The sequence below is a fragment of the Pongo abelii genome, chromosome 13 (assembly GCF_028885655.2).
Source record: "Pongo abelii isolate AG06213 chromosome 13, NHGRI_mPonAbe1-v2.0_pri, whole genome shotgun sequence".
Taxonomy (NCBI): domain Eukaryota; kingdom Metazoa; phylum Chordata; class Mammalia; order Primates; family Hominidae; genus Pongo; species Pongo abelii.
Genome location: NC_071998.2, coordinates 43178515 through 43205542, shown reverse-complemented (window position 1 = coordinate 43205542; position 27028 = coordinate 43178515). Strand labels below are relative to the sequence as shown.

The following is a 27028-nucleotide window of genomic DNA, read 5'->3' as shown; positions in this document are numbered from 1 at the left end:
TCCAACCTTGCCTCTAGTTGACACCTGAAGAGGAAGGTTGGACCACCCTAACGGATTCAGATTCAGTAGTCTGGGGGGGGTCTCTGGAATGACCCTGGAAGATGCTCCAAAAAGCCTAGAAGCGGACCACAAGGACAGAAGACGCCCCTTCCCCATGCCCAGCAGGGGAGTAAGGCGGGCCTCAATGCGCCGGGCGCCAGGTCTCAGGGGGCGGGGCATGGGCGGAGCCTTTTCCCTAAATTGGCGCGCCGGAGCGGCGCTGGGATTCGGATTGGAGGCTTTTGAACCCGGAAGCAGTTGACGGCTCTCGGAAGCGGCCGCGGATCGGGGAATTCGGCTGGCGCTGCAGCTGCAGAATGGTGGGCGGTGGCTGGAAGCGCAGGCCCGGCTCGGGGGCGGGGCCGCAGATACTGCCAGAAAGGCTGTGAGGGCTACGCAGGTCGCCTTGGGTGACAGCCAGGGTACCAGGAGGCAGCGCGTTTCATTCATGCAGTGACTATTAAGCTTGCTGTGTGTCCGGGGGCTGCGGTTTGCTGCGGGGACCCTGCCCAGGTCGCTGTTTCGCGCTCTGTAGGGGATTGGACCAGGAAAGTGGCGCCTCTGCATCTTCTGTCCAGCTCCTCTTGGCGCATTTCCTGGGGAAACGGATTAAGCCAACCAACGTTTCATTCATTCGCCCACCCAGATAGATTGGGAACCGATTACATACCAGACATTTTGCGGGGCCCTGCGGATTTGGGGTCAACCCGCCTGCCCCTGCTCCATGTAGAGCCTCCGGCCTGGGGAGGGGGGACACAAGCGAATATGCATTCTACTGTGACTTTTTTGTTTGGGATTATAACGCTGGTTTGTAGAAAGTGCTATGGAAACACGGAAGGAGGATTTAACAAGTCCCAGGGGGTGTTAAAGAAGACTTTTAAGACAACTCTTTGAAAATGGGTTTTGAAGGCAGAGAAGAGTCTGAGACGTAAAAGTGTAGGAGATATTTGAGCATAGCGGAGCGTTCAGCTTGGCTGGAGCCAGAGAAATGGGAAAGTAAGAGGGACCTGATCATAAAAGCACTATGAGAGGGGAGGGGGGAAAAGTATGTGCATTATCTCATATTTTACTACGATTTCGGAAGTTCTGTAACCACTACAGTAGCAATAAGGGGAATCAGACAGGAAGGAAGTGCCATTGTGATAACTAAAGTTTTAGAAAACTTAGTCTGGCAGTCTTATAAATCGGACAGGGTATGAGACATTCTTGGAGGGCTTAATTAACTAGTGAAGGGCCAGGTGTATAGGCATTCTTCATATTGGGTCATGCATTCTAGGAATACCAGGGTAAAGGAGAAATGCAGCCTCTGAAGGGGACAGCTGTCCTAAATTCTAGTTGTTAGGGATATGGAGATGCTGAACTACTGTGTGAGTTAAGGCAGAGCTGAAAAAATTCTCTTTGAAGGTTCAGTGAAGAACTGCTTTGGTGGCGTGAGGTGCTTAGCTAGAAATACAATACCAGAAATGAAGGTGAGTCTATTGAGACTATAACCATAATGGCCACCATTTGCATATTATGTGCTAGGACTGTTCTGTGTATTTTTACATATAATAACTTATTCCTTGTAACAACCCTATGATAGAGGTACTGTATGCCCTTTTTGCAGATGAGAAAACAAGGCACAGAGAGGTTAAGTAACTTGCCTAAGGTTGGAAATCAGTAGGGTCAGGAGTCAACCCAGGCAACCTAAACATTAAGCAAAACTGCCTTTCAGCAAGGCAGATTAAGCCTTTTCTAACATCTTCAGTTGGAGCCAGTCTTTGAAAGTCTGACCAAAGACAGTTATAAAAACAGAAGATAGGATAGCTCAGGACTTCATACGTTCCTACTGTTCTATATTTGCGGTTGGAGAAGCAACAGGAAGTGGTTGAGAATCTGCTGTGGAGCCAGATTTAAACCTGAGTTTAAATCCCTTCTCTTCCACTTCCTAGTTAGGGACGTAGGGAAGTTAACTTCAGCAGCTGTAAGATGAGGTTAATAGTATCTAGTGCGTGAGATAGTTGAGGGTTAAATGAGTTAATTCACAGAAGGTGCTTAGAACAGTGAAATAGCACAAGATAAGTTCTCAATAAGTATGACTTACTACTTGTTTTTACTATTATATTTACTATTACTATTTACTATTGATATTCACTTTTGGATTCATTTTTCAAAAGCCTTTTTGTTCAACGTAATTCTTTTTTAAATCAGATGCATTATAATCCTTGGCACAATAAACTGTTACCATTGTTCAATTCTTGATTGTTTTTGAGCTTATTTATGTTAATATAACAAACACCTGTGAACCCATTGCCCAACCCCAAAACTGAAACAGTAGCTCTACATCTACACCTCTCTCCTCTCCCTTTAGCCTTCTTCCTGTCACTCATGTTCAATGTAGCTATCCTGAATTTTGTTTTCCCTTGCCTTTTAAAAATAGGCTTATCTCCTATGAATGTATACCTAAACAATATTTAGTTTTAGTTTTTGAACTTCATAAAAAGGCTATCATGCTGCATATAATCAAGAACTTTTTTCCTCATTAAAAATATTTAATATAGATAGGTCCATATTGTGTAGCCATACAGTAACCATTTGGTAAATGAAGGAGATTGGTTCCAGGACTCTCACATATCCCAAAATCCGAGCATACCCAAGTTCCAAAGTTGGTCCTGTGGAACCCGAGTATACAAAAAGTTGGCCCTCTCTCTAAGTGGATTTCACATCCTAAGAATACTGTTATTTTTCAATCTGCATTTTGTTGGAAAAAAAATTCGTGTATAAGTGGGTCCACAAAATTAAAACCCTTGTTACTCAAGGGTCAACTGTAATATTAAGTGTAATACTCTATTGTTGGGAAGCCTTATAACTATTCTACCAATAGGCATTTGTTCTGTTTGCTCTTGAAATCATTGCCATCATGATCATTCTTATGTCATCTGATTCATAAATACATTTTGTAGATATTGAATGATACCCAACATAACATTAATAAACTTCAGCCTACTGGGAAAATTGAGGAATATAAATATGAGAAACGTCTAGCTCAGAATTTCTCAACTTCAGCACTGTTGACATTTGGGGTTAGTAGTCTTTGTTGAGGATGCCTATCCTGGGCATTGTAAGATTTTGAGCATCCCTGGCCTCTGCCCCACTAGATGCCACTAGCACCCTTCTTCCAATTCGTGACAACTAACTAGGTCTCCAAATGTCCCCAGGCGGGGGTCGTGAGAGGGGGCAAAATCACCACCAGTTGAGAACCGCTGCTCTAGGTAGGAAGAATAAAAAAGAAAGAACTTAATCCAAAAAGAAAGAATCTAGGTTCCTAGAAAGAAAAACAGATTGCCTCTTAGAAAACTAAACATATGTAACCTCCAATTAAGCATATTATCTTTAGAGAAATTTATCAAATATCTAATAGGCATTATAAAACCTAGCATACTGAACCTATATTGTGGTGGTGCTAGAGATAAGTATTGTAACCTAATCCTGGTATTAAAAGGCCTTTTCTGAAATAACTGGATTTTTGGCCTAGAGTTTAGTGCTATTCTGCTTTGTTAGGAACTGTGGATGTCTAACATTGTCACTATCCTTCCCTCTTTATTTGGAAAATCAAAAGGGAGGTATCTGTTTTTAAGGATGGGTAATGATTGTAGTGAATAGCTCAGACAACTCTGGATGTTGCTGAAGAAACAGCTTTTTAACTGATGAATTGCTTATATCCAGTTACTTCTATTTGTTTCTGATGTGATCAATGAATCTGTTTAAAAGACCCACACCTTTAACCAAAAGAGGGCAAAGCCTGCCCTTTCTTTATTCCTCTCTTCCTGCTCTTTACTATTTCATTTTTACCTTTTTGTTTTTTGTGGTTTCCATTATCTTAGAAAAATATATTTAAAGACTTGCTGTATGGATTCCTCTTAACCACCATATAAACTACTCTTTTTTTCTGTGCCCAAATGAATTCCCAGATTTTACTCAATCACCATTTAGAGAGTTTTAAAGAAAACACATATACTATCTCATAGAGTTGGGTGAACAAGAGTGAGTGATACTGTTATGCAAGGAGAGTTACTGAAATTACTAAAGACAATTCGGAGAACTGAAGTTTTGTGTGTCAATTTTCAGTGTGAAAAAACAGTTGATGTGAAGAAAAGTAAATTCTGTGAAGCTGATGTCTCCAGTGACCTTCAAAAAGAAGTAGAAAATCATTATAAGCGCTCTTTACCTGAAGATTTCTATCACTTCTGGAAGTTCTGTGAAGAACTTGATTCTGAAAAACCAGCTGGTGAGTTTCTCCAGAATCATTCTTGTATAAATGGAAAAAGTAATGTAATAGGAAATGGGCTGTGTGTGGTGGCTCACACTCTGTAATCCTAGCTGAGGCAGGAGGATCGCCTGAGACCAGGAGTTTGAGACCAACCTGGTCAACATAGCAAGACCTCTTCTCTACAAAAAAATAAAAATAATAAAATAAAAAAGCTAGGCATGGTTGCAAGTGCCTATAGTCCTAGCTACTTGGGAGACTGAGATGGGAGGATCCTTCATTGTGCCCAGTAGTTAGAGGTTGCAATGAGCTATGATCACTCCAGCCTTAGTGACAGAGCAAGACCCTGTCTCTAAAAAATATAATTGGCCAGGCAGGGTGGCCCACGCCCATAATCTCAACACTTTGGGAGGCCAAGGCAGGCAGATTACTTGAATTCGGGAGTTCGAGACCAGCCTGGGCAACACGGTGAAACCCTGTCTCTACTAAAGATACAAAACTTAGCTGGGTGTGGTGGCGCACTCCTGTAGTTCCAGCTACTCGGGAGGATGAGGCACAATCATCACTTGAACCTGGGAGGCAAAGGCTGTAGTGAGCCTAGATCACACCACTGCACTCCAGCCTGGGCAACAGAGTGAGATCTTGTCTCAAAAAAAAGTATATATATAAAATAATTTTTAAAAAAGCCTAACCAAGAATATAAACAGTTCATAGAAAAGGAATATTTTCCAAGATGTTTCTAGTAAGAGAAAATATAGTAAGAAATATAGATTAATGCTACAGTAATGCCACTGTCACCTATTTTATTGGCAAAGGTAAATAATTTCATCACGTTCTGGGGGAATGTGAAGGAAGGTAAGCACTTTCATATGTTGCAGGAGTTTGAATATGATTTAACAGTTCTGCTTCCAAGAACGTGTCTTGACACAGGAAGGGGAACATCACATACCGGGGCCTGTTGTGGGGTGGGGGGAGGGGGGAGGGATGCATTTGGAGATATACCTAATGTTAAATGACGAGTTACTGGGTGCAGCACACCAACATGGCACATGTGTACATATGTAACTAACTTGCACGTTGTGCACATGTACCCTAGAACTTTAATAATAAAAAAAAAAGAAATACCAGTCGAGAAAACAAAAAAAAAGAAAAAAGAACTTGTCTTATGGATTAGATAAACTAAGAATTATGTCTGAGGATATTTAAACAAAAAAATGGGAAATGGCTTAAATGCCTACCAATGACACATCTCTTCAGTAGATCTTAATTGTTTTAAAAGAATGAGGCAGATTTTTAGGAAATAATAAACTATCATGCCTGAAATATGTTAACTGAAAAAGAACAGTGTATAGATTATGCTACCATTGGTATTTTTTTAAGAAGGGGGAGGGGGAAGTACGCACATATCCCTGTATACTTTTCTACGTGCTTACTTTGGCTCTGAAAGGAGAAAGAAACTGTTAATAGGCTGTGATCATTACTTTGCACTATATACCTTTTGTACTGTTTAAAATTTTTAACTAGTAAGCACTGTCATACACTACTGATGGAAACGTATATTGATACATATTCTGAATTTTGCCAATAGATCAGAACAGAACTGTGTAGCAGTTTCTTTAAAAATAGTCATGTCTGTACAAACATTAGCAAAGATGTTCACTGAAACATTTTTAGAACAGAAAAAAGAAATAGTAAATGTCCATCAGTAAGAGAATAGATGGTTCCGTCTTTATAATGCAGTATCATGCCCTATTAAAAAATCATGTAAAATAACATTGAATAGCATGGAAAATAATCAAAAAATTTAAGTGCGTCAGGATGGAGGACAAAAGCAGATTACAAAACAATCCATCTGAGTTTGTTACATATTTGTATCTGTTCATGGGGGTGGAGAGTATGGAAATTTGTTACTGTATATTAGAGTATTAACTGTGTTATCTTTGGCTAATGAGATGGATGGTTTTAGTTTTCTTGTTGCTTTAAAAATTAGTGTATGCTCTCCTAAGCTCCAGTTGTGCTGAACTATTTTTCCTGTCCAATTATCTCCATGCTTCTATTCATGTTATTCCCTCTTACAGGAATTTTTTTGCTTTCTTCATCCTTGCCTCCTTATAAAACTGGGTCCTGCCTGGAGTGCTCCCCTCCCTCTTGGAAGCATCAAGGACCCATTTGAAGTTATACATTGTACATTGCACAGACTTCATGTCTTTGTGGTTTAGTAACACTGACTGTGATCTGTGAATAGAGAAGGAAGATGGAATCATCTAGGGTTAGGGTTGGCCAAATAGATTGTCAAAGAGTGAGGGGAATCTGGTGTGATTAGCTGAGGTAGAGGAAAGGGGATATAAATGTTTTTTACTCTTTTTTTTTTTTGGAGACAAAGTCTCACCCTGTCACCCAGGCTGGAGTGCAATGGCGTGATCTCGTTTCACTGCAACCTCTGCCTCCTGGGTTCAAATGATTCTCGTACCTCAGCCTCCAAGTAGCTGGGATTACAGGCGTGAGCCACCACACCTGGCTAATTTTTGTATTTTTAATAGAGATGGGGTTTTGCCCTGTTGGCCAGGCTGGTCTCAAACTCCTGACCTCAGGTGATCAGCCTGCCTCAGCCTCCCAAAGCGCTGGGATTACAGGTATGAGCCACCATGCATAGCTTGTTTTTTACTACTCTTAATCCACACATTTTTGCTATCTTTCTTTCCCTTAACCTGTGTGTACTACAAGTATTTGAGGCTAATTGCAGTGTGGTAATGGGCCTACAGGAATATAAACTAGTCTTGCTTTGGCTAAAATAAGAAACAACAGGAATGTTTGAGATGTTAATACAGTGGTAAATTTCAGAGGAAATCCTGTTTTCTGTTACTATGACTTCTTTTCCATTGAATGTTTGTAACTGACACCTTCACACATAACTCAAGACTTTCTTTTACTTTAGAAAGTTTTTTAAGACAATTGCTTAGAAATAGTTTACTCACTAAAAGCATTATTTCCTGTCTGTCTCCAGAAAGTATCGTCTAAATTTATTTTCTTTGGAGATCCACTTTCTGCAAGCCTTGGACTTCAATTAGTTGATCCTTATAATATCTTTGCTGGAAAACATAAAATGAAGAAAAAATCAACAGGCCCGAATTTTAACCTTCATTGGAGGTTTTACTATGATCCTCCTGAGTTCCATACCATTATTATTAGAGATAAACTCAGTACCACATGGGGTATTTCAGGTAAAGGATCTTTTCTTTGCCTCTAAAATACAGCTGCTGTCCTGCGAATGAGGATAAATAGTTATTCACTAGCCTCACCCAAGGTGAAAGGCATATTTTCCCCTGGATATATGAGCCATCTGTTGTTCTTGCTATTACCATTTTAACCTTCCCTAAGGATGGGTAAACTGTTTAGGTTTAATCTCACTGGTTTTTCCTTTCCTTATAAACTTTTTTTTTCCCTTTTGGGTTCAGAATAACTCTTGGCCCAAGAAAGCTAATTTAGAGCAGCTGTTGTGACTTGTCCTTAATAAGCTATGTGCTTCCAGGTGCCAGAGTGGTAACTGGGAGCTAAGAGTGATCTCTGGAGTCACACTTGTCCTCCTGTTTATTGTCTGTGTGACCCTGTATCATTAGTGACTGTGACTTTCTGTGACTCAGTCTTGTAACAATAGGGATAATAATTGTACATACCTGATAGGAATATTATGAGAATTAAATGAATGCATGCAAGATACTTAGAAGGTTAGGAAATAGAGGAACTCCAGGAGGAAAATACCTTGTCCGCTTGTACCAGTAGAGATGCTATCCTTTAAAGTGAAGATTAAATGTAAGGTAATATAAGGAACGTGCCCAGGAAGAAGTACTGTAGTACAGTAGAATACACATGGGGCTAGGAATTGATTGTGCTGTAGCCAAGGTCCTAACTTACTAGGACCTTGGCTGAGTAATTTAACCTCTCAGTGTTTGTTTCCTCAATTTTAAAATAAAAGGATTGGTTATATATGGAAATAGGATCCTTTCATCTCTAATGTTTTACAGTCCTTTTTCTTGTTTTTCGTTTTTTTGTATTTGAGTATAAAAGCAATTAGGTCCTAAGAATCTTAGTTTTAGGTTCCATTATATAAGTTAAGATTTATCATAGATGTTCCTAAGAAACTTGGAGCTTAAAACGATAAATTTGTTTCAATTTAAAAAAATGCCCTTATAAAAGAGGCCTTAAAAAAGAGAAAAAAAAAAAGGTGTAAGTTGTTGTCTATAGACCTAAAATCCAACTTGCCTGATAATATAAATTATGGGCAGCTAAATTTTTAATGTCTTTTGCTCAAACAGGGATTCTCCTGATGGACTTCCTGTATATGTTGGTATAAATGAAGCAAAGAAAAATTGTGTAATTGTTCCAAATGGAGATAATGTATTTGCTGCAGTCAACTAAGAATATTTTATCTCAATTTCTCTTATGTTTATGTAGGTTTACAATGTTTATACTATATTAGTCCATTACAAAGGGGGTTTGAGGGGCTGGGCACAGTGGCTCACACCTGTAATTCCAGCAATTTGGGAGGCCAAGGTGGGCGGATTGCTGTGATCTGGAGTTTGAGACCAGCCTGGCCAACATGGGGAAACCCCTTCTCTACTAAAAATAAAAAATTAGCCAGGGGCTTGGTGGCACACACCTGTAATCCCAGTTACTCAGGAGGCTGAGGCAGGACAATTGCTCGAACGCAGGAGGCGGAGGTTGCAGTGAGCCGAGATTGCGCGACTGCGCTCCAGCATGAGCGACAGAGTGAGACTCCATCTCCAAAAAAAACAAAACAAAGCGGGTTTGAGGCAAGCCCATAACTGTAGATTTCTAAAGATAATTTCCATGACTTTTGCAGGTAGTCTTATCTATACTGTTATTTTGTCACTTTTCACCAGAAACTACACCTCTTATGTAACTATTTTTCTTAATAATACTCGACCTCAGATGTTCCATGGCAAAATCAAAAGTTTTTTTAGACATCTGATTTTAAACACTTGTTAAGAGTTCATTACTTGTGTATAGTTTAAACAGAAAGGTTTAATAAAGTAAAAAGAGATGCTCATAAAATCCTTGGAATGGCTGAGGGGGCAGGCTGAGCTTCCAGGAATGACAGTTGTGTGGCTCACAGTGGATTTTATCTCTCTGCCACCATCAGGAAGCTGGGAAATCAAGAACTGCTGCCACAATGGATGGCTCTAGGACCATATTACCTTTGGTATAACCTGTGCCAGGTAAATGGATGCCCTACCCTTTGCCTCTCAGCCCCCATAAAGCTAAGAACCAGGTGCTGGGATCTCAGCTACAGCTGCTGCAGAACTATCAGATGCCTCTACAGCAGTGCTCACTGATGGAGATCGTGGAAGCACAGCCTCCACCTGGTATCTCTTCTGCCTCTGAGATTTCAAACTATTGCAGCTGCTTGGAAGAAGCTAGCTCCCATCTGGAGCCTGGGCTAAAGAGTAGTATGGGAAATGCAGCAAACTTTCATGGGTAAGGGATTGGAATAGAGCTGAGTGAGCCAGTCTATGCTATATCAGCCACAGACGTGACTTGAAATGATTTCATTTGTCAGCGGCTGTGTAGTTTGCATTGTAATGAAGAAAGCAAACTTTACCACTTCAAATACAAGTAGATTATGTTTTGTTTGACCTTTTTTAGTACTGTCCCTTTAAAGGGCTTTTGTTCCCTGTGATTTGGTAATACAAATTTGCAGTAAAGCAAATTCAAACTAAATCAACCTAGTACAACCACTAGACTGTGCTACGTACATACTACTGGTGTATCTACAGGGCAGCTACATTGTAGATGTCCAAAAATGTTCTTTCTTTTCTAATACCTCTCAGTTTCCTATAAAACCTTGCTTGGTATTTGTAATTTGTAAGTTCTTTTAAACTCTTTGGATTTATTATTCAATTTAAATTGGTGCTATCTTTATTAGAAACTGTTGCTTATTTTCTGTCTCTTGCACTAGCATCTAAGTTCCATGAGGGCAGAGACTTTGTTTTGTGCACAGTATCTGCCCCATAGTAAATGCTCCATAAATATTAATTTTACAATACCTTGGCATGTAAAAACACCTAATTTTTTCAGGCTGGACAACATAGTGAGACTGTCTTTTTTAAAAAAACAAACCTAACTTTTCATTTGTATTATTAGCTATGTTTGTCTTAATAGAAATCTTTTTTAAAAAGAAAGGTAATATAATAGTGGTCATCTAACATAACCCTAGACTCTTCTGGTATCCTTTTTTTTTAGCTAATTGGAGAACACAGACAATGAAAAAGAAAAAAAAAATACATGAGTGATAATATTTATAATTTAGGTGAAGATCAGCAAGTGACTACTTGAGGAACTACCTTCAATAATTTGTCTCAAACACAGGGGTAAAAAAATTATTTGAGATATAACTATTTTAGTACTTTTAAAGTATAATGGTTTCAGTTTTTTGAGTACCACCTTCTTAAATCAGCTAATCAGAACACTTAATTTCTTTATATATTTTAAAATTTATTTTTATGGCAGACAGAGTAAGGTCTTTCAAGGCAGACCTTTGATCAACAAATTTTTATGCCCAGAGAAAGAATTGTCTCTGCAAGATTTAACAGTAACTAAAGAAATGAAAATTAAGCCAGCAAAGGTTAAAGAATGGTAATAATCAACGATGATTAGGATATAAGAACTCTTACTGATGTGTTAATTGATAAAACCTTTGTAGAAAGCAGTTTGAAAAATGTTTAAAGCACCATATTCTAAGATTTCTTGACAGATGATATTGCCAGGTACCATGTGAAGTATACATTTATACCCTTAAGTTAACAATTCCACTTCCAGATATTCATCAAAGGGATTTTGGACAGGTACAGAAATATGTGTGTTTATTACAGATTGTTTATCAAATGAAAAATTGGCAACATATCCAGCAATAGAGGAGATTAGGTAAATATAAACTATCCATATACTATAATACCTTGGTATTGATTTGTTGAATTTGTTATGAAGTGGGCAAATAACAATAGTGTAGAATGATTCCATTTCATACTGGGTAATGCATATGGAAATAAACATATTCAATTTTTAAATATCTTTGAACAACAAAGTTGGGAATGATTTTTTTTTCCTTCTGCCTTATTTTTTTTCCTAAAATAACTAGGGCAAATAGTTTTGACCTTGGGTCAGGGACTTTTAGGGTCAAAACTATTTGTGATAATAAAATATTATTTTTGCACCAACGGCACAAAGGTAATGATGGGTAATACTGTTGTCATCTTGGCGGGAATTAAGATAGTGCCACAAGAGTAGCCGCAGTCATTGCATTATTCACAGCAGTACATGCAGAAGTATTTAAGAATGTTTGTGATGGAGCCAGGATGTTGAGGTGGGAGCGTTGCTTGAGCCCAGGAGTTCAAGTTTATCCTGAGCAATATAGCAAGACCCTGTCTCTGGAAAAAAACGTCAGCGATGGAGTATATATGTGTTAGCTGTCTACCATTGAGTATATCTCTTTAACATTCTGTGGTGAAATAGGAAATACTTAGAAAGCATTTCTCATACTGAAGTACTGTGGTTTGTCTCAAGGGAAAAAAAAGCACTTGCATGATTGAGTTTTGAGATGAACTTTTTCCCACTTTTAGAAAGACTAACTCACTGACAAGGCCTGGTTATGTAGGTCTAGATACTGGCAGAAATTTTTGAAATGAACCAAAGAAAACAACTGACTATTTTTTGCCAGTGATAAAATTCAAGGTTTCGAACAAAAAAATAGATTGAGAAACTTGTAATACCACTGTAAGCTTGATAGCTTTTTTTCCTAATGTTATGTAATGGAGTGAATCTGATATATAAGCGTCAACATTTACATCTATATAATTTAGTGAACCACTATTTCCAAAGGGCCATTGCATGATGCCATATAACATGCATGGGTACAAATTCTTTTGCATTCAAGGCATTCTAATGGATTTAAAGTAACAGCACAAAATGTTCATGGTTATGGCTTCAGTTGCACATTGCACCTTATCTTTAAGCATCACACAGCAGAGTGTTAGAGTAGGTTTAGGCACAGACAAAAACTTACAGAGATAGTTCATAATAATATCATATGTATGGGAAGGCAGCTACCAAGTGCCTTAAGTAGTGGCGGAGGTAAAAGAGGATATTTTATGTGGGCTTTGATGGATGCCTAAGAACTTACTAGAAAGAAAGGAAAGAAGGATGTTTTAGGTAAGGGAGCAGTATGTGTGTGAAAGTGTGGAAATACACAGCACAGGGTACTCGAATAGCTATATGCCATGCCAGAGTGTTGAGGAAGACTGTAAAGATTGATTCTTATAGGACTGACATCAAATTTGCATTTTATGGTTGATATAAACATATCCTCTAGACATACAGCTGGTAATAATTGAAAGTAAGATTTAGTATAACTGTGTGCTGTAATCAGAAGTTAGATTTTGGTGGCTTGGGTTTCTGTGACACTTTTTTTTTTTTATTATACTTTAAGTTCTAGGGTACATGTGCACAACGTGCAGGTTTGATACATAGGTATACATGTGCCATGATGGTTTGCTGCACCCATCAACTCATCATTTACGTTAGGTATTTCTCCTAATGCTATCCCTCCCCCAACCCCCCACCCCCCAACAGGCCCTGGTGTGTGATGTTCTCCACCCTGTGTCCAAGTGATCTCATTGTTCAATTCCCACCTATGAGTGAGAACATGGGGTGTTTGGTTTTCTGTCCTTGTGATAGTTTGCTGAGAATGATGGTTTCCAGCTTCATCCATGTCCCTGCAAAGGACATGAACTCATCCTTTTTTATGGCTGCATAGTATTCCATGGTGTATATGTGTCATAGTTTCTCAATCCAGTCTGTCACTGATAGACATTTGGGTTGGTTCCAAGTCTTTGCTATTGTGAATAGTGGGTGGCACTTTAATCTACCAGCTGTACTGGTAACTCTACTGGTTTAATCCACTAGCTCTCTGAACTTGGGTAAGTTGATTATCTTCTGTGCCTTTTTTTTTTTCCTGATAAGTAAAATGAAGCTAAGACTAGCATCTACTATAAATTTTCTAAGCCCTTTGATAATAGTGTTGTAGGGAATACTACAAACTCTCAGATGCTGGCAGTGAATAGAAGTGAGTTTCTTCCTAGGAGTTGTTACTCCCTGTAACTTTCTTCCTGGGAGTCTGGCACTCCTTCCCACTCTTTACTTTACTCCTGACGTTTTACATTGATGGCAAAAATCTTAACCTGTTTATGATAAAATATAAAATTATTTCCATAAGTGTCATTAACATGCTGTATATTTACATACTCTTGAAAACTACTTTGGATTATGCTTTTGTATAAGCTTATAATGTAGCTTTGCTTTCCTTTTACATTTTCTAAATTTTTCTTAACACAAATTTCAACATTAAAAAAAAAAATCTATTGACCTTATTGTAACAGTGTCCTCTCTTTAAAAGTGAAAAAAAAAGGCCAGGCGCAGTGGCTCATGCCTGTAATCCCAGCACTTTGGGAGGCCAAGGTGGGCAGATCACTTGAGGTCAGGAGTTCAAGACCAACTTGGCCAACATAGTGAAACCCTGTCCCTACTAAAAATACAAAAATTAGCTGGGCATGGTGGCAGGTGCCTGTAATTCCAGCTACTCGGGAGGCTGAGGCAGGAGAATTGCTTGAACCTGGGAGACAGAGGTTGCAGTGAGCTGAGACCCTGCCATTGCACTCCAGCCTGGGCAATAAGAGCAAAAAAAAAATTTTTTTTTGAGACAAAATTTTGCTTTTTTTTTTTTTTTTGAGACAGAGTCTTAGGCTGGAGTGCAGTGACACAATCTTGGCTCACTGCAACCTCCGCCTCCCAGATTCAAGTGATTCTCATGCCTCAGCCTCCCGAGTGGCTGTGAATACAGGCGCATGCCACCACACCTGGCTAATTTTTGTATTTTTAGTGGAGACAGGGTTTCACCATGTTGCCCAGACCGGTCTCAAACTCGTGACCTTGAGTGATCCGCCCACCTCAGCCTCCCAAAGTGCTGGAGTTTTTTTTGATGTCTACTTTTTTTTCTGTTAGGGCAGACTTCTCCAAAGTAGCATGCCACATCTTAGTATCAAGTAATACAACTTAAAACTTGACTAATCTCAGCTTTGTAACTATTTCTTATATCTCTATTGTCGACATTAGAGTGCTAATATAAATTTGAAAAATATTTTCTCTGTTACTGGCAGTCTTTATTAATATTACTTTTCTCTTATTTGAAGAAAACTATTAAGGATTTTGAGAAAAGTGTTGGTAAGTATTCTGTGGACTTATTCTTGCATGGAATTCGACATTTTTAACTTGGCTCAACTTACAAAGGTCTTTGTACTTAGTATAGTGGCCTGCAACATAATGAGGACTTTTACTTCTTTTTAAGATTATATTTGATGAAAAAACGTAAAGAAGTAACAGACAAAAAGAAAACCAATCTCTTCAAAAACGTAGATGAAAAACTCACAGAAACAGCCAGAGAACTGGGGTACTCACTCGAACAGAGAACCATGAAGATGAAACAGAGAGATAAGAAAGTATAACTCTAATCTGTTGGCCTCTGTTTTGCTATTTAGCAGAGTTTTTTTCCCCTCTTGATTCCTTCCCATCTCTACCCTGCCCTTCTCTTCTCTAGCCCTATCTTAAGAGCTGGATGCTGTCCCTTAGGGGTGCTAGGAGGATGGCACTGAAACCGGGGTCTGATGGCTCCTTTGGGTTGATACACTGGTTGAATTGCATAACTGGTGATATCACTGCTGTGGCTGAATAACTCATGCCAGTATTTACCACTCTTTTAATCTTGTTTTATCAGTTAATCACTTCATAAAGTTAAGTGAAAGCTGCTTTGTACATAATGAAATTTACATAGGTACGTTTTCTTCAGTAAACGTGTATATAAGCAGTGCTTCTTCCTTTTTCCTTATTCATCTCATCATTTCCTTTTGCATCTCTCCTAATGTCTGCAGTGTGAGGGGAGTATTTTGTAAAGGAGCAAATACTTCTTAGGGTTGGATTCTTTTGGTTTTCTGCTATAGATTTCAGAGTAAGTTAATGACAAGCTGGAAGATTTCTGCTTTGGAATAAATGAGAATTCTGTAGGAGTTTGTTCTTATGGCCTCTGGGGGAAAAAAAAAAAACACTTGTCACTGGAATGAGGCCTCTCCAGTCTCTTCCAGCCTCTCACTGTTTGTCTGCCCTTGCTGGTTCATCTGAATATTCTAAGCTAAATGGAGAACTTGTTATTCCTTAATAAACTAGCACTGGTAATGAAGTACCTTAGTGTACTTAGGCATTAAATCCTACGTCAGTTCCTTCTCTGATCTTGATTCAGCTGCAAAGGTGATATTCTGATAAGTTCTAGGCACTCTTTCTTTAGTCCTATAGACTGGAAAGTTTCTTAAAACGTACACTTTAATGAAACTCATTACAACATGGCATTTTAAAAGTTAAGATTTTATATCGCCATTTACCTTTCTGGTTATCATAGGAAGCTTCTCCCACCTTGTGACTAGGGGGAAGGGTAGCATTTGTAGCCCAGTTAATGTATTCCTAATTTGTTTTGACTAAAGTCTGAGCATCAATATACATAACAGCTGTTAGCAAATTATTTTATCAGTCTTATTTTTCTACCACAAGCTATAATTTATTTCAGAGGAGATTTTCTTAATTCTTCCCCATAAATAAGATATGATTCAGGTTTAAATTTCATAGATATTTTTGTCCTAGACCCCTCCCCCATGAAGTTTCATTTTAGTATTTGTTCTTTATACAAAAACAGCTGGTAAAAACAAAGACAAAAAAGAACTTACAAGACAATCATGTTTTTAATCCACCCCCATTGATGATTATACTTTCAAACCCTTTTCTGTTATTATAAGGTTGTTCTTCTATTGTTTTTGTGAGATCTTCATTTAATTCATATTTTTCTACTGAAGAATTAAGTTCCACTAGTATATGTGAGTTAGTGGCTTTGTCCTTGCGTGTAAGAATATATCCACTCTAGTATGATAGAGCACTGTACAGCACACTAGAAATCAGTGTTTTTATACTGACAGTAACTTAGTATACTTTGGAATGCAGAATCCTTATATCATTTGACTCCCTACAACAAACCTGCAAAGTTGGGATTATCAGCCTATTTTATAGATAAGTAAATTGAGGGTTATAGAGGTTTGTGTGTCTTGCCCAAAATCTTAAATGACACATGCAAAACCCAACTTCATATTTTCCATATTTAGCATTCTTTCCACCCCATCTTCTTATTAATTGGCTCTCTGCCACTTCACCTTTTCCATACCTAGATTTCTTCATAAGGAACATTGGTTAAATATGCATAAAATGATGGTGTGTCACTCCATCCACCTGTAATCTGATGTGTCAGGATGTCACCCACTCCTATACAGTTTTCCTAAGTTTGTAATCTTATTCTTCATAATCAAATTACGATTCTGATTACTTCTTAATTGATACCTCTTTATGGACAATTAGTAAGGTAATCATCTGTAAAAAATCTGAACATACATCTACCATGGTTCCTACTGTATGTTGTTCATCCTGAGTTGGCAACTATAGCACTGCTGTCTTTTTCTTTATCACTGCTTTATGTCTCACCTTTTACACTTATGAATATGTTATGTTTATCATTTCATATTGCCAATTTAAGATCTACCTCATAATTTTCAGTGGCTGCAGAATACTGTGCTTATGTTCAAAGTTTGGGTCGCTTAAGATTTTTCGCAAATACAGACAACCCTGCCATAGATATCCTTTTATACCTTTATTCGCATACTTATCTGGTTCTTTTTTTAGAAGAAATTCCTAGACATAGTATTATCAGGTCCAAAGTAGTGTGTGTGTGTGTGTGTGTGTGTGTGTGTGTGTGTGTGTAGTTTTTCTTTGCTTGTTTCTAATTTTGTGGAGTTTTCTTTAGTCCTTTTGGTTTTTTCCATGCTGGTAGGTATAAAATTCTGCATTGTTTTAATTAGCATTTCTTTAATTATAAAGGATGTTAAATATTTTTTACTTTTGTTGGCCATAGTATTTTTTTTGACTGCCTGAACTCTGCTCATTTTTCTATCAGGGTTAGAATTAGTCTTGTTCTTACGTGTGTTCTAACTTGGATGTTAGTGTTTTCCTTTGTTAGGCTTCTTTATAAAGACATTAATTTTTATTTACTGTTATATTTTGCAGATATATTTTATCAATTTGTCTTGTGTTCTTGATTTCACTAGAGTTTATTTTTATACAGTCAACTTTTTCTTCTCCATCACAAAATTATTTTTTTAATTTACCTTCTAGCAGTTTTATGGTTTTATTTTTACATTTAATTCTGAAATCCAGCTGCAAATTATCTTGATATAAAGATTACGATAGAAGACAATGAATTCATTTTTTCCCAAGTGGTAAGCAGTTGTGTAATAACTTTCTTTGAATAATCTGCCCTTTCTGGCAGCTTAATAAAGGGTGATGAAAGAAGCAAGAGACTGGGAGAATAGGGAGATTCGAGAGAAAAAGGCTTTAAGATATAGAGACTTAGGTGAGAAGCCTTTAAAATTGGAGTTTGCTTTTTGGGTTGTGTGCTTCCTCTGCCTTGGAAACTTTTCACTGAATTGCACAAAGAAGTGGAATATTTGTACAGATGTTTTGTTAAGGAAAGACCTAAAAATAGTGCCACTAACATGAATTAAAGGAAGAATGGAAACTGGAAGGGTTATGGTGGTAGTTGTAGTTGGGCCTGTTTTTGTCTTTGAAGACTAACACTTGATAAAAGCTCACTGATTATGTGATTTGCCTCCGTAAAAGACACCACAAACCTAGAAACTGCCCTACTTTTGGGGAGTTTTCCAACAAGCCTAAATATTCCAGGTAAAAATGTGGGGGTCTGAATTTGGCAAGATGGAGGTGAGAAGTTCTGTCCTACCATATCTTCTTGCTGACAAAAACTGTTTCTTACCATCTTTCTTTTAGACCCAGGTTCTTCTGTGTTTCTACCAAGAAGGTACTTTGACCTTAGAGGAAGCTGATATTTTGGCTTGCCTTCTAGGATGTATTGGGTTCTTCCTTAACAAATCAGGATGCAGACTTCCAAGTGACTGGCACAATTAAGAAAAGCCAATTATTTAACTGTTCTGTGATTACTTCAAGTGTTTGACTTTTAGCTAGTTTTCGAGAAAAAAATAGTGTTAAATTTTTACCCTAGAGTCCAAATTTACTGAAATAAAATGTCATTGAATGTTACATTTTGGCAGAAATGTTGAGGGTTTATGTATTTGGGTTTTTTTTTAATGTCTATTTACCATGATTACATTTTATTCTTTAACATAGGTTGTGACAAAGACCTTTCATGGTACAGGCTTGGTTCCTCCGGTAGATAAAAATGTTGTTGGATACAGAGAGCTCCCTGAAACAGATGGTAATATATTTCATATGTAAACACATGCATATATGTTAATGCATATGTAGGAAAGTTTTGCTTATATTGGGAAGTAGGTATTTCCATATAACTTTTGTGAGACAGTCGCTAGACCTTGGTAATAAAGAGTAAGCTTTGGTTTTAGAGTCAGTTATTCCTGAATTAAAACTGAGTTCATAGCTGTGTGGCCTTGAACAAATTGTTTAACCCCACGAAACCTTGTCTTTTTCATCTGTAAAATGAAGTTAATGATAATCACTTCATAGGGGAATTTGGGGTATAAACAAGTATTAAGATACTTAGCAAAATGCTTGCCTCCGTGCTCAAAATTTGGTAGTTATTTTTGAGAATTTAAAGAATTTTAACCTATTGCCTACTTTTTTGGAACTACTTCCAAACCTTTGACATTACAGTCAACTTGCAAAATAGTAATTTTTGAAATAGTGTTTTTATGGTTCTTTGTGAACATTTTTTCATCGGCATGTAAAATGATTTAGCCTTCAGAAGCCCAAGATCCTGAACTACTTCATATATTAGTATAAAAACACTTTCAAAATGGACCACTGCACATAATCTAGTTATTGCCATCTTGAAAATCGAGAATTAAAATCGCTTCTCAACTCTTTTCCCCTCATCTCCATTCCCTTATTGTGAACAGCCCTGTTGGTATTCCTTTATTGATCATCCTGTTCTGGGGGGATAAAACTTAAAGGGAAATCAAACTTACCACCTTCTCAAGGAACCATGTATTCCTGCCCAACACACGTATTTGGCCACCTATTTTCCAGAACAGAACTAACTAGCCTTGGTAGTTACCAGTCTCTGGGGTTGTGACCTGGACACCTGCATTTAAACCAGTTCTCTAATGCAGTTCTTCTCAAACTTTACTGTGCAGAGTCTCCAGCCAGTAGAGAGATGTCTTAGATGGCAACTATTCATATGGACTTGTTTTTGCTGTACTCGTGCCACTTAGAGCAGTGCCATAGGGAAGATGAATGTGGCTAAGCTGTCCAGTGTGATGGCCACTGAGTACCTCACATGTGGCTGCTGCCAACTAAGGAACAAAATTTGTAACTTGTATTATTTATTTATTTTGTACTCTGTGTGTGTGTGTGTGTGTGTGTGTGTGTGTATGAGAGAGACACGGTCTCACTCTATCACCCAGGGTAGAGTGCAGTGGCGCAATTATCCTGTCTCAGCCTCCTGAGTAGGTGGGACTACAGGTCTGCACCACAATGCCTGGCTAATTGGTGTTTTTTGTTTTGTTTTCCATGTAGAGACAAGGTCTCACTCTGTTGCCCATGCTGGTCTCAAACTTCTGGGCTCAAGTGATCCACCCACCTCAGCTTCCCAAAGTGTTGGGATTACAGGCGTGAGCCACTGTTCCTGGCGTGTAATTTTGTATAATTTTAATTAGTTTATGTAAATTAAAACAGGATTAAATGTTTCTTGTATTGATTGTATGTCGACATACTACTATTTTGGGAATATGGGTTAAATACAATACCTTAATTTCACCTGTTTTTTTTTTTAGCTCCTCCTCCCTGCCCCAGCTGTTTCTTTTTTCATGTGGGTACTGGAAAAAATGTAGCCTGTATTATATTACACTTGGACAGGCTGATCTGTCTTATATCTCCTCTTTGAAGCCAGAGGCAAGTAGTCTCTGATGGGACCAGTGTGGGCTCTAGCTACTGGTCAGTCTTCTGCTTCTACTCGAAGTCATCTTCTTTTCATGTCTCTGCTCACAGAGAGAACTTTAAAAAGCATGATTACTGTGTCATTTGGGAAAGGTTGGGCACATTTGTTGTAGAGATGGGCAGTCTCTAAAACTTTTGGGGTGATGGATGTTAAATTGTAGTGCCCTGGAGTAAAGCCTGTTACCCTACTGTAGTTGTGGTTCTGGGGTTTTATGTCCAAGTCTAATATTCTAGGCATTAGATCCTTCTGTATTTAGTTTTGAAGTGGTAGCAAAATGTAAGAATGAAGGACCTAATCTTGCTCTTGACTAGTGTCATTTCCCAGGAGGTACAATTGACTGGCAGTTTGTTAATGTGACAGTGATTAGTAAATCACAACTAAGTTTGTTCTTAACCCTTTGAAGCTTCTTACAATAACACTGTAACTTAGCAAATAAGATACCTTTTATTGAGCAATTCTTAAATGTCAGTGTCATGATTCACTATAACAAGTGATGTACATATATTTAATTCTCACCCAACTCTTTAAAGTAGGTCTTATTCCCATGTTCACAAAGGAAATAGACCCAGGGTGCTCAGCATTAGTCAGTAAGGGGCTGGTTTTCTTTTATTTTTTTTTTTTTTTTGAGACGGAGTCTTGCTCTTGTAGGCTGGAGTGCAATGGCAGGGTCTCAGCTCACTGCAACCTCCACCTCCTGGGTTCACGTGATTCTCCTGCCTCAGCCTCCTGAGAAGCTGGGATTACAGGCTCCCACCACCATGCCCAGCTAATTTTTGTATTTTTAGAAGAGACAGGGTTTCACCATGTTGATCAGACTAGTCTCGAACTCCTGACCTCAAGTGATCCACCCATCTTGGCTTCCCAAAGTGCTGGGATTACAGGCGTGAGCCACCATGCCCGCTGAGGGCACTAGTTTTCATACTTGGTTTTCTGACTGTAGAGTGCATACTACTATCTGAAGTAAGAAGAGTTGCCTGCCTAGTTGCCTGATTTTTACCTTGACACAACCACTGTAGCTTAATTTAAGTATTCTAGTTGATAGTAGTGGCAGGGATATAGTAAGAATTCAGCAGTGAAACTCCTAACTCATTAATTGAGTATTTTGAGTAGAAACATTTAAGCCTTCATTTTTGAATAGTTAATTAATTTAAGGCTTCACTCATGTTCTTTAAGTTTGGGCTTCGGTTAAATGAAATTTCTATAGAATATTTTATGGCTGGAAGAACATATTTTTCCTTGTACTGATGGTGAGCTGAATATTTTCATCTCTGTTCTTTAGTGTTATTCTACCTTAGTAATTCACATAAGTTGCTTATTCTTTTTAGCCCACATGTGACTTGGCATGTGTAAAAATGGAAACTGTGATACTGGAAAGTGATAAACTTTAAATTATTTGCTAACAGAAGACAAATAGGTCTTCACTTCCATACCCACCCTGACTTGTAGTGGCTGCCTGGAGCACTGTGAGAGAGATTCTAAGGGTCCCAATCAATCAGTTACACCCATGGGCGCAGGGAGGAACCACTTATCTTCCATCCTTAAGGAGCTTTTTGGAGAAAGCCTCATCTGTTTCCTTGAAATGATCAGCACTGACTTTTCTGAAGAAAGGAAGGTCATGAATCTTATGTAAAATAATTTAATTTTTAAAAGGTTTCAAACCAACAAATACGTCACTACTTTTTTTATTATTATTATTATTATTATACTTTAGGTTTTATGGTACATGTGCGCAAGGTGCAGGTAAGTTACATATGTATACATGTGCCATGCTGGTGCGCTGCACCCACTAACTCGTCATCTAGCATTAGGTATATCTCCCAATGCTATCCCTCCCCCCTCCCCCCACCACACAACAGTCCCCGAAGTGTGATGTTCCCCTTCCTGTGTCCATGTGTTCTCATTGTTCAATTCCCACCTATGAGTGAGAATATGCGGTGTTTGGTTTTTTGTTCTTGCGATAGTTATACTGAGAATGATGATTTCCCTACTGTTTAGAGATAGTTAGAAACATAGGTGGTGAAGTTTGCCATTCGTTCAACATGATATCGATCTACCAAAAGTGGGAAAGGGAAGAAAACACATTTTGTGACTCGGGTAACAGCATGTATTCTGTACTGTCATCAAGACTGAATCAAATGATATTCATAGACTGGGATTAAAAGCCCTAGTATATAGTATATTTTTATAATACCATCCTTGGTAATCATTTTTTTTTTTTTTTTTGAGACAGGATCTTACTCTGTTACCCAGGCTGGTGTGCAATGGCATGATCACGGCTCACTGCAGCCTGGACCTCCTGCACTCAGCCTCCCAAGTAGCTGGGACTACAGGTGCCCACCACCATGTCCAGCTAATTTCTCTATTTTTTGTAGAGACAGAGTCTCGCCACGTTGCCCAGGCTGGTCTCAAATTCCTGGGTTCAAGCGATCCTCCCACCTCAGCCTCCCAAATCCTCCCATGTTAGGATTACTGGCGTAAGCCACTGCACACAGCCCATCCTTGGTATTATTATACCTTATATTTTGTGTTAGTATCATCAGAACATTGTACCTCATACATATAATTTAAAATCACGTATCATTCTTAAGTATAATTGTTAATGTTTTAACCAGTCTTCCTCTCCTCCAGTAGCAGCCAGCTGTTTGGAAATGTTTTGTTGGTTTGTTTGAATAATATCCATTCTTTTCATTATTATTCTCAAAGAAGTACAGTTTGTCAAAAAGGACATGTAATTTGTCAAAAGGAAGTCTAATTAGATATTGTTGATACTTCCATCTCATTTGCATCCTGAAATCTGATGCACATTAACATCCAGAAAGAATGAAAAAAATCTTAAAAGCCAAAATTGAAATTTAACTTTTAAAAATATATTCTTCAGGCAAATATTAGACATTGTCTCTCTATTCTTACCTCAAACGCACGCTTGCCATGGCTACTCTTCTCTCACTTTGGTGAAGGTTTTAAAGGTTTAATTCTGCAGTGATTTCTTGTCTCTTACATTGTTGTCTTTTTCTGTTTTTAATTCACCACAAGTCAGTAATTTTCTAACAAATAAGGTAGGACAGGGCAAAAAGAACAAATTTTGCCTACTTGGATCTTTTTTTAACCCAGCTGTCTCTTAGTACCCGGACCTTGAAGGATACCCAGAATCTGATGCTCAAGTCCCTTATGTAAGTTGGTGTAGTATTTGCATAACTTATGCACATCCTCCTGTATATTTCAAATCATTTCTAGATTACTTAGACTACCTAATATAACATAGACACTTTGTAAATAGTTGTTATACTATATTTTTAAAATCTGTATTTTTTAATTTTTTTCCTGAGTATTTCAATCTGCAGTTGGTTTAAGCTAAGGATGTAGAACTCTCAGATTCAGAGGCAACTATATAGTGCATGGACCAGGCTGGCAAACTTCCTATGTAGGGCCAGATAGTAAATGTTTTACACTTTGTGGGCTACATAATCTATTACAATCTTGTTTTATTTTTCAACCATTTAAAAATGAAAAAATATTTAGTTTGAGGGTAGTTAAAAACGGGGTGAGCCAGGCTTGGCCCAAGTTTGTCAATTCCTGGACCTGTCTGCTGAATCTTTAAAGCTTATGTAAAATCATGATTGCCACCATGGAATAGACTTTCAAAAAAATCATGACTGTAGCCGGGCGCGGTGGCTCATGCCTGTAATCCCAGCACTTTGGGAGGCCGAGGAGGGCGGATCATGAGGTCAAGAGATCAAGGCCATCCTGGCCAACATGGTGAAACCCCGTCTCTATTAAAATACAAAAATCCCCTGAACATGGTGGCAGGCACCTGTAGTCCCAGCTGCTTGGGAGGCTGAAGCAGGAAAATCCCTTGAACCCGGGAGGCAGAGGTTGCAGTGAGCCAAGATCGCGCCCCTGCACTCCAGCCTGGAGACAGAGCAAGACTCCATCTCAAAATAAATAAATAAATAAATAAAATTTAAAAATTTTTTAAAAAGACTAAATCCTGTGAAATAGTCACTAAGAAATCTTTAAGCCATTTTTAAGCTTGAATCCTATGTAGAAAAATTACCAAATTGCCATTCTAAATTACAGTGCTGCAGATTACTACCCAAGGTGGCACAAGTTGTATTAGTACAAAAAGTCTTAGGAGGAAAAACCCTCTTTATAGTTTCTTTACCTTTGAAGACTGATTCGTTTTCAAACTGTGTAGATAATCTTCTATATTATTGATTTCTTTCAGCTGACCTCAAGAGAATTTGCAAGACAATAGTTGAGGCTGCAAGTGATGATGAGAGACTAAAAGCTTTTGCTCCCATTCAGGAAATGATGACTTTTGTGCAGTTTGCTAATGATGAATGTGATTATGGCATGGGGCTTGAGTTGGGAATGGACCTCTTTTGCTATGGCTCACATGTGAGTAAAAAAAAAAAAAACCTCCACCTGGCACCCCCCCCCACACCTCCCTCCTCTCCCCCCGACACATACACACATGAATACATGCACATTTATACCCACAAATTCCAGCAGAGGTAAGATAGGGATTCAGCTTGTATTTCAAAATGAACTTTTTGAAGTGATTTTTTTTAAAAGCAGATGTCCTAAAAACCTGTGAAATTCATCTTACATTCTAGCAAAGGTGAATAGCCAAGATTATTTGCATTCAGGCTTACATTAAAGTGAATTTATGTATTAGACACATTATAGGGATGTGCCTTCTTTCTGTGTGTATACGTTTGGGGTAAGTATGGGGGTGTGTGCATACACCTTAGGCTCCATTTCATTTCCACTGTGGTGAGGGTATTTGTTATTGTGCTTGAATTCTTAGATGAAAAGTACACTTTAAATTATTTAACCTTTATAAGAGATGCTGTTTTACCATTAACTAATTGCTCATTAAATAAGAAAATTTTACTTAATAGCTAAACCAGTGCTTACTCAACCATAGCTGCCTGAAGGTCAAAGAGACAATAAGGTGTAGCCGGCATGACATGCTTATGCGGCTAAACTGGTTGTAAATCACATCTTCCCCAGTGTGTAGGATTGGGCAAGCTTTCCAACACCTTTGTTTCTGTTTCTTTACCTGTACAAGTGCATACCCATCCGCAGATCATTTAATTCTCATTTAACCTACTTTGTAACCAAGTCACAGAGAGGCAAATCATCTTGCCCAGGTTCACACAAGTAGTCTGGTTCCAGAGTCAGTGCCTAAATCAGTGCAGTAATTCCCAAACTGTAAAATGCATGTGACTCACCTGCAGACATTGTTAAAATGCACTCTATCGGTAGGTCCGGAATGCGATCTGAGACTGCATACCTGTCATGCTCCCAGGTGACGGTAATGCTGCTGCTCTACAGACGACACTGGGAGGAGCAAGACTAAACCGGTAGCTCTCCAGCTTTATCATGATCAGAGTCATCAGGAGGGCTTGTCCAAACATACACTGGCGCTCTCCCCACCCTCCCCAAGTTTGACTGAGTTACAGGGTGGGTCCTGAGAATTTGCATTTCCAACAAGTGAAGTTGATGCTCCTGGTCAGGGGTGTACATTTTGAGAACCCTGCTATAAACAATATTATACGACTTTTCTTTTCCTACCTCATAGATAGTTATCAGTAAAAATAATCAAAATGTTTAACAGCCACAATGACAGTCATTAACCAATCCGAGTAGTGCTTGACCTGCTAGAGAGGCCCTAGCCATAAATAAGTAGAGCTATAAGATGTGAACCAGTGAGTAGCAAACTTGATTGTTGTGAGAATGAAATAACATATAAGAGTTATAAAAAGGTTTAGCACAGTACCTACCACATGTTAAGGGCTAAATGTTTATTATGATCAACAAAAAGGTGGTATATGTAGATAATAGCAGTAATCTAAAATCTTTTGATAAACCTAAGGCAGTGACTCTTAACAGAGAATGGGAGGCAGTACATGTTGGGGATGGGGGAGAGAAGGAATTTGAGGATAAAGGGAATATGGCCTGAAAACCCACTTTCGGCATAGCTATTCTTACCTAATCAGTGAAGGAAAATAAAACAAACTTTTGACTGGGAATACACTGGAGAGAATAAAAAGCATTTATGGGCATAGTTTGGGGTGAGAAAAAGTTAATTAAACTTAAAGGAATAAGGAAACTCAAATTTAATTTGGTTTTCTTTATTTTCAAGATATGCCATTAGTCTTTTAGAGCAACAAGATTGCCTCTTTGAATGCCAGGTGCCTGTCCCTAAATTGTGTTCACTAATCACTTGAGGGTATAGCTAAAATGATTTTGGAAGTAGCCTTTGTTAAACAAGTGCTTTGTTTATATATTTTTTGCTACTTACTTATTAGGATATCTGCTATGTTATCTGCTTAATGTTATATTTTTATTTTTCAGTATTTTCATAAAGTTGCTGGCCAGCTTTTACCTCTTGCATATAATCTGTTGAAGAGGAATCTGTTTGCAGAAATTATGAAGGATCATCGGGCAAATAGAAGAAAAGAGAACATAGACCAATTTGCTGCATGAGTAAGGTGGTTTGTTTGGTGTACAGTATTTCAAAGGACTAGTATTAAACTTGTAATTTTTGTTTTGTTTTTAAGGAATACAAAAAATAAACATTTACTAAAAACGTT

The 27028-nt window shown here is 38.2% G+C and overlaps 2 protein-coding genes across 15 annotated transcripts in view; one reads left to right on the top strand and one right to left on the bottom strand.

The window, feature by feature from the left end:
- The window catches only part of FREM1 (FRAS1 related extracellular matrix 1), a 271959-nt gene extending 271150 nt beyond the window's left edge, over positions 1-809 (bottom strand). For all 14 annotated transcript variants that reach the window (XM_054519857.2, XM_054519849.2, XM_054519856.2 and 11 more), the window contains exon 1: positions 7-809. The gene's annotated coding sequence lies outside the window, so the exon portion shown is untranslated. The remainder of the gene's footprint in view (positions 1-6) is intronic.
- LOC100454701 (putative histone PARylation factor 1-like) lies at positions 285-27028 on the top strand. Its single transcript, XM_054519867.2, has 4 exons — positions 285-1508; positions 4147-4306; positions 24652-24824; positions 26790-27028. Exons 1-4 carry the CDS (start codon positions 1503-1505, stop codon positions 26919-26921), a joined length of 471 nt encoding a protein of 156 aa, XP_054375842.2. The 5' UTR covers positions 285-1502; the 3' UTR covers positions 26922-27028.

Bases quoted from the DNA above. Each gene is read 5' to 3' on its own strand.
- LOC100454701 (XM_054519867.2), top strand. The intron at 4,307-24,651 runs GTGAGTTTCTCC...GATTTCTTTCAG, and splicing joins TGATTCTGAAAAACCAGCTG to CTGACCTCAAGAGAATTTGC. The intron at 24,825-26,789 runs GTGAGTAAAAAA...TTTATTTTTCAG, and splicing joins TCTTTTGCTATGGCTCACAT to TATTTTCATAAAGTTGCTGG.